An 8,234-nucleotide genomic window follows, 5' to 3' on the forward strand; every position below is an offset into this window, starting at 1 on the left:
ACCCACACTCCCCCGCGCGCGGCGCGGTATATTCCATTCCACCAGATCAACACCTTCCCGGGGCAATCCGGTAATTGTAATCGCAAGATGCACCAAAGAAAAGAAGGGAAAAAAAAAACGGCACTTGTCACAGGAGTAGAGTGAAATCAGCAGCCATGGTAGCAGAAGCGGCGAAACTTCCACCCCACCTTCCTTTCCTGCTGCGTATATATACTCGCCCCGGCGCCCCCCTCGCTGCAGACTAGACGGCGGTTTGACTTTTTGACCGGGGAATCGGAGCTGCGTTTTGATTTGATTTGAGGAGAGGACGAGACGGGAGGGATCTTCGCTGTTGCCCGATTCGTCGCGGTTCTCGGACAAGGGAGGGAGGAAAGGTGTGGGAAGAGGGAGGGCGCACCTCGGGCTCCGATCGAAGAGGTAATCTCTCCGTTCGTGTCGGCGCAGGTTCCTGACTTTTGGAGGCTCGATTTCGGGGGATTTCGTGGGGGTTCGGCCGGAACGGCGCAGGGTACGGTAGAATCTGGTGTTTCCTCAGGGTACGGTTCGAGTTTTTTTTAGGGAAAAGGGATTTTTTTTTCTTGGAGGCTTCGGAGCGCTACTTCGAGCGTTTGGCTTGATTTGTACTCGTGTGATTTGTTTGTTTGGTTGCTTGCTTTTACGGTGTGATCTGAATGATATTGACTGTTTATGTGAGAAGGTAGCAGCGTTTTAAGGATTTAATTAGGTTTCACTATGTGGATTTGGATTTTCTGTCCCCTCTTTTGGTTTGTGTTCGTTTGTTAACGTGGCTTCAGACTGTCGTAGTTTACAAAATTGACTTTGATGTGCAGAAGCAGCAAGCATTGTTCGAGTAGCAGTACTCCAGTTCTTTCATTCACGGCTTATCATCAGAAATTGTGCCGGTTATTGGCTGGTGACCTAAATTACAGCTAGATTTTGTTCAGTTTGTGGGAGAAGTTGCACGAAATGGTCTGTAGATGCTGTGTTGATTTTGTGCCTGCTTTATGGGATATCATGCTCCTTTTCATTTGGCCATAGCCCTCGTTGGAGTCTCTAGAAGATGACAGATTTGCGCAGAAAGATGTAGGAGTAGTAATATTTTTGAACTTCCCCAAATATGGATGATGGTTAGATTTATGTGGGAAAGATGATAGGCGGCTTTTTAGTCGGGTACTTTTGCAGCGCCACTTTTGCAGATTCAGAGGTTGGGTTGGTACAAGATCGATATTCAATGACATCGTTAGCTTCACAGTATGTTTTAAATTTTGAGGTACTCATGAAAGGTGCCCGATTTTGTTGCCCAATAGGGAGGTGCCATTCTGTTGGTGTGCCCATTCTGAGTACCAGTGTTTTTGTTGGTCCTAGAGAATAGCACAGGACATATAGCTTCCCCTTTATCTGGTGCTATAGTTGTAATGGTATGCCTATCAGGCACTTTTGGAAAGAGTATAATTTTAATTTTTTGCGTTTGGGTTACTTTGGCTGTAACGGTGGGATTGTAGAATTCGTTAGCCGTTACTTTGGCTTTAACGGTGGGATTGCCGAATTCGTTAGCAGATACTTTGGCTTTAACACTGGGATTGTAAACTTCGTTAACAGTCACTATGTATCAGACAGTGAATGTACATTAATACAGTAAATTGTTCGTCGATGCTCAGCTACTTCTGGTGCTTGGTTACTCCTTGTAAATTATCTCGTATAGCTTTTATTGTTACTGAAACTATTTTTGCTTAACTTCAGGATAGTTACTGTAGCAAACAATGTAGATAGCAATTTTTCCAGATTTAGCTGGAGATTAATGGTCAGGGAGTGGAAGCTTACTTAGAAGTATCTTTCATGTTGAAGAGTTGTGATTCTTCATGTGATTTTTTTGTAGCGTATTTATTATTCAGTTTTTTGTTTAAAGACAAAACTTAATATTGTTTCCCTCCTTTCAGCTTTGTTAACATCTGAGATTAAAAGGTAGCGCTGTAGCGCAATGAAGGCACCATCACTACTGGTTCAGTGTTTCCCTGGCTTGCTTCCCAGCAAGGCCACTAGTTGTGTGCCAATTATATCTGAGAAGGATCTGCAGCTACCATCACCAGCTGTTGAAATAATCCCCTCAAAGGTACCCCCCCCCCCCCCCCCCCCCCCCACCAATTTGTATATTGGACTCCGAAAGGAGATAAGTTTTCTTCTTTCTTGCAAAAAATGGTGTTAAACTTTTTTTAAAACTGTTTTCATGCTTTAAACTTTTTTTCAGAGTGCTCATCCATACAAATATGCTGGAGAGAAGGTTGATGTGCAAGGTCTTGATATTTTCAAGGTTAGCAGTGAATACAGCTTGCTCTGTTTCTTTAGAATTTGGGTTGGGAATACATTTTGTTTGATTCTGCTAGCCATTACTCAAAGGTCTCATGCTATTAATTCTAATACTCAATTCTTCAATTCTTACATATGTTTTTGTTCTTCAGGGTAAAGTCAGTGTAGCAGATATGATAGCCTTCTCACCTTCTGAAGTAGCATCATCAAAATATGATGGTAACCTTCTATCAAATAAGCATGCAACACTTATGCCCTTTGTCAATGCTTTCTTTTTGTCAGAAAGATTTATCATTGTAATCTAACTATGGAACATACTCTTTTCCCTTTTTTCCTCAGGAACTCTGAAATACTGGGAGAGTTCCATTACTCTTGTCAACATTCTTAAAAATGAGATCCGTGATGGCCAGTTGAGCTTCAGGGGCAAGCGGGTTCTAGAGGTAACTCCTGCGAGAAAACTTATGGATCTAGCTTGTTATTTCATCTAATTAGTTCTCACTACTGACCTGGTTGATGTATATTCCTGTATTTGCTTTCCATAAGAGCACACTGTATGCTCCAGCAGGACAATCTGGATGCATGCATAATTATAGCTAGTGTTAGACAGTTTGAGCTTGATATTTTATATCTACTAAATGGAATTTCTAAATTAGCGCTAACAAACTAACGTACAGTAGTCATATACCCCCTCTGGTCAAAAAACATGTTGTTTAGGACAAGATTTAGTCAAACTTTAAAACTACAAATATATATACTTTTAAATTATTTAGTTTGAAAACATGCAACTATATATGTATAACTGTATTGAAAGAATACTCGCAAACTCTTATAAATGTGAAGGATTTTTAGGAATATATTCGAAAGAAATTAGTGGTCAAAGATATGCATTGAAGACCATGGAAAGTCAAATGCGACAAGTGTATTTTTTGACCGGAGGGAGTAGTTTCTTATACTTTGTCAATATTTAGCCTTAGATTTTCAGCATGGGCATTTTTGTAGTTATATATGGACACTTAATGATTTTATTATTATTATTGTTATTGATGCAGCTTGGATGTGGATCTGGCCTCTCCGGGATTTTTGCCTGCTTGAAGGTGTATTCATCTTTCCACTACTCATGAATCATGATAATGTCGAATTAGTAAAGGGAATATGCTTATTTCAATTAGATTTACATCTCTCTTCATGGTGGGAGCTGAAAGAATTTTTTCTTGCATGGAGAGCAATGATCTGACTTGCTTAAATGCTACTCGCAGGGTGCATCCACAGTTCACTTTCAGGACATAAATGCAGAAACCATACGGTGCAGAACAATACCCAATGTTCTTGCAAATCTTGAGCAGGCTCGGGACAGACAGAACAGACCATCAGAGAGCCCTGTTACACCATCTAGGCAGCTCTTGGCTCCAAATGTACATTTCTATGCTGGAGAGTGGGATGAACTCCCAACAATTCTCTCAGTTGTGCAGCCACCCGCGCCACCAACAAACCTCAGCTTCTCTGAGGATGATTTTATGGATGGCTGCAGTAGTCATGATGGAAGCAGTATAGTTGGTCATGACTACTGCCCCAGAAGATCTAGGAAGCTTTCTGGTAGCCGTGCATGGGAGAGGGCTAATGAGACCGGCCAAGCAGATGGCGGCTACGATGTAATTTTGATTTCTGATGTCCCCTACGCAGTTAACTCTCTGAAGAAGCTCTATGCGCTTATTTCAAAGGTCAGTTCCTCAGAATCCGTTTTGCCATATCTGCATTTTTTTTTTACATATTTCTCTGAGTGTAGCTGAAATAGCAATAGAGCACAACATTTGAAGTTAATTAGGTTCTTCCATTGATCAGAACCATACCTAGAGTGTTTTTGCCCTTAGACGCTGATATGAAGCATTGTCAGTAACGGTGTTTCTCTGTAACCTCTGAGATGTTGACTTTGGGTCTGTTGTCAAACTGTATCTAACTCTTGCAGTGCCTGCGTCCTCCTTATGGAGTCCTGTACGTGGCTTCCAAGAAGAACTTGGTTGGTTCCAATGGTGGCGCCAGGCAGCTTCGAGCTCTGATGGAAGAGGAAGGTGTCCTTGGTGGCCACTTCTTGACTGAGGTGTGTGACAGGGAGATATGGAAGTTCTTTTTCAAGTGAGCAAATCCAGGAAGTGGGCAGACAAGGAAATGAGTCCTGACGTTGAAACCTAGTTTTTTGGTTTCTATCTGCAGTGATGTACATACTGCGAGGCATATAGTTCCATTAATTCTTTGGTAGTAGGTTGAAACTTCAAGAAATAATATCTGTAGTTGAGCTTGCACAAGTGTTGGAATCCTTTACCATTTTGTAGATCTGATATGTGCTAATGTCGTTCTGTTAAGTACAGAAAGTAAATTGTAGTAACCTTTTATATATAGAATATATGGTGATGGCAATTCAGCCGGTGCATGGTATGTGACAGAACTCACACGAACTTTTACGCGCCTATATGCATCTTTGTACGCTGGAGTGACTATTTGTGGCTCTGTTGAAAATGCAGATTCGATTAAGTCGGTAGCATGGCAAGGGATTTTTCGAAGAAATAAATTGGACACTATTTTACTATCATGAAACTTATTCCAAACAATTTTCCGATCCAAAACCTAAGAAAACTTGTGCAAAATGCAGCAAAAATTGATGCGGTCTACCTCCAAGGCTCCAATATACAATGAAAACGACAAATCGCTAGAATTACAAACTCAACGTTTTCATTCCGTTGAGCTATTGAATTCTCTCTTTTAGAGAGTGCGCTTAACTCATCTGCTTAGGTAGGACGTGTGATCATGCATCTCACTACTTAGGTCCGAAAAGTGAGACGTGTGGCATCTCCAACAATATTCCAACAATTTATTCTCGAATATGTAGATATTAGGATAGCCCAATACCTTTTTTATATATATTAAGCGAGTTGCTGCAGCAATAGTCAATATATCTCACTCGATACTTATATGAAAGGTGTGGACCACAAATGTGTAGAAAGAAAAATGGATGAAAAGTTATGGGGTGAGGCGGGTGCTATTGGGGGGACGTAACTCCTCTTTTTTTTTTAGAGATGGAGGGAACATTGGTGGTCGTAAAAAAGAAGATATATTGAAGGACTGTTGGAGTAAGAAAAAAAAGTTAACCCAAAATGAAATATTTTTTAACGATAGAATGAGGTATCGGAGGACCACTGGTCAGTGGAGATGCTCTTGAGACGAAGGCAATACCAAGGATATATCAATACCATTTTGGTACCCGCAGATATATCTCGCATAGGTGGCTAGACTCCTGTACTGGTCACAATATTGATCAATATCAGCCGATACTAGTCGACACCGGCCATACCGCTATCGGCTGAGAATGAAGCAATACATCTTATTTAATGTACATTTTTATAAACTTGTTGAATTATATGCTATCTTAAACATAAATCTGTATTTTTTTAAAATGATTATGACTAAAGTTCTATCAAAATATATAATTATATGATATCTTAAACATAAATATATAATTATTCTTGTGTTTTGATAGAACTTTAAGAATAATTATTTAAAAAATATAATTATTTTGTAAACTTGTTTTCAATCCTGTGTTGGAAGAACTTTAGTCATAAACATAAATAAATATGCCTATGTTCTGATAGAACTTTAGTCATAAACATAAATAAATATATAATTATTCATGTGTTTTTTTAATCCTCTATTCTTCCCTACACTTTTTTCCTATTCATTCCTATTTTGCCTTTCAAACAAGCCGTAAGTGAACAAATTTGAGCGATACACAGTAGAGACTTCCTAGCGCCCGGACGTCCGGAGCAGATAAGAGCGTCCGGACGCCCCATGCATGCTGTTGCCCCAGCCCGCTCGCCCGTGCCTACCATTGCACCGTATCGCTGCTGCACGCGCATGTCCGTCTCCCGTCCGCCTCACCTCGCCCCGCCCCGCACACACACCCCGGTTGCGCCCACTACTCCTTTCCCCTGACCCTCTCCTTTCTCCACGCGAGCAGGACTCGGGAGCCCGTACGAGGACGAGCACGTCCTATCCGCAGGACCCCAAGCGCGTCGTGCGCCCCATCTGTCGGCCTCTGGCTCGCCACGCCCCTTCCCCCAACGCCTGGACCGTGCTCCCATGGCTCTCTAAACATACATCAGAAATACGAAAAACTTACAACATGAAATACTTGAATGCGATATAAGTCTGAAGCATATGAAACATTTGGAACATTCACATGCAACATATGTGACATATGCAATGATGTAGATAAGGCCTGATCTTTCGATAGGTATGATAGCGTCGATTGGTGGAGACTCGACGTTCACGATCTAGGCTTTGAACCAAGACTGATTCGGACCTCCGTAACCGTTACACCACTGCTCCGTTGGTTATCAACCACGCGAACGTGATTGACCCCGCCAAGAAGACTTTCTTGCAAGCGAATCGAGAACACAAGCAAGAACAGAATGAACGCAATCTGAAATTGCAAATAAATATGAGACTTATGAAAACAAGGAGTCCAAGTATTTATTCGAAAAGACTAATCGCCATAGGCGAACAAGATCAAGAACTAGGGCCCTGGTTCACAGCAAGCAGCCTTGACGGCACAGTTGCAGCAAAACGATATCTGTTTCACGAGGAAATCAAGAACTAAACAAAACACAAACCCTAAGAAGAGCACCGACTACTAATTATAGAGTCTTGGGCGTCACCCCCTCTGGACGCGCCCCCTAATGGGCCCAAACACGATACACGATACACGGTCCAACGGACTAAAAGACGGTGTCTCATCACCCTGGTAGATTCTGGATGCTAACTTGTTTCGATGATTCCCGTTGATTTCGAAAGGTTTTTGACGTGAGACCACTTGCATTGGCTTCCTTATCAAATTAGTTTTCCATCCATATGTGGATCGTCGAAAATGGAGCCCGGATGCACCCGTGTGACTAGTTTTATGACAGACTCGTCCTGAAACCCGAGATGAGCTCCAACTTCAGTTGGACTGGGCCTCCATCATGAGAGAGATGAATTGGACGCCCATGCTGGACCTCCTCCTCTCCTTGGCTTGTATGCGACGAAGTAGTGATATCCTCATCATCCTCCCTTTCTTGAATTGAAGTCGTCCTCGACTGAAGTAGATCGTCTCCTCCATTGGATGACAGCAACGATGGCCCGGGAAGAAGACGTTCATCTTGGCGCCCAATCCTTCTCAAAGGCGGCTGCCATGGTAGCCTTCTTGCTGGGAATTCATCCTCCTTCTACAAAAGGTTAGTACCAACAAGAGGCATAGCACTAGAAGCAGGACCAAGTGAACATATAAGCGATATATAAGTTAAAGCATAACATGGTTCATCATGATCAGCAAGAGCAGATTTAAGAGCAAATAAAACTTCTTTTATGTTACTTGATGGTTTATTTGCTGGTTTGCTAAAGTCTTTATCATGGCCTTTCTTTTTCTTTTCAGCATGCTCCTTTTCATATTGCACAATTTCAGCAGGAGTTAAAGGAAGTAAAGCAAGGGTCTTTCCTTTAAACATAAAAGTATATCTGTTTTGCCTACCATGATGTACAACATTATTATCATATTGCCAAAGATGACCTAACAAAAGTGAACAAGTTTGCATAGGCACGATATCAAAATCAGCATAATCATGGTACGATCCGATAGAAAAATGCACACGAGCAGATTGTGTTACCTTTGCCTTACCACTATTGTTGAACCACTCAATATGGTATGAATGTGGAAGAGCACGTGTAGATAAATCAAGGGTCTTGATAAGCTCAGAACTTACCAAGTTATTGCTGCTCTCTCCATCAATTATAGTACGAACACGAAAATTATTGACAATAAGGAACATTTGAAATAAATTATGGCGTTTTTAGCTTGTCTACTGGCTCAACTTGTGTACTCAAAATACGCTGAACAAGGATTGATT

At 41.5% G+C, this 8,234-nt stretch overlaps 1 protein-coding gene across 1 annotated transcript; it reads left to right on the top strand.

Moving 5' to 3' along the window:
* The first annotated feature begins 118 nt into the window (after positions 1-118).
* LOC136496326 (uncharacterized) lies at positions 119-4,720 on the top strand. Its single transcript, XM_066491974.1, has 8 exons — positions 119-417; positions 1,938-2,110; positions 2,246-2,308; positions 2,457-2,523; positions 2,644-2,744; positions 3,354-3,398; positions 3,561-4,022; positions 4,268-4,720. Exons 2-8 carry the CDS (start codon positions 1,979-1,981, stop codon positions 4,436-4,438), a joined length of 1,041 nt encoding a protein of 346 aa, XP_066348071.1. The 5' UTR covers positions 119-417; positions 1,938-1,978; the 3' UTR covers positions 4,439-4,720.
* Positions 4,721-8,234: the final 3,514 nt, after the last annotated feature.

The sequence above is a fragment of the Miscanthus floridulus genome, chromosome 12 (genome assembly GCF_019320115.1).
Source record: "Miscanthus floridulus cultivar M001 chromosome 12, ASM1932011v1, whole genome shotgun sequence".
NCBI lineage: Eukaryota > Viridiplantae > Streptophyta > Magnoliopsida > Poales > Poaceae > Miscanthus > Miscanthus floridulus.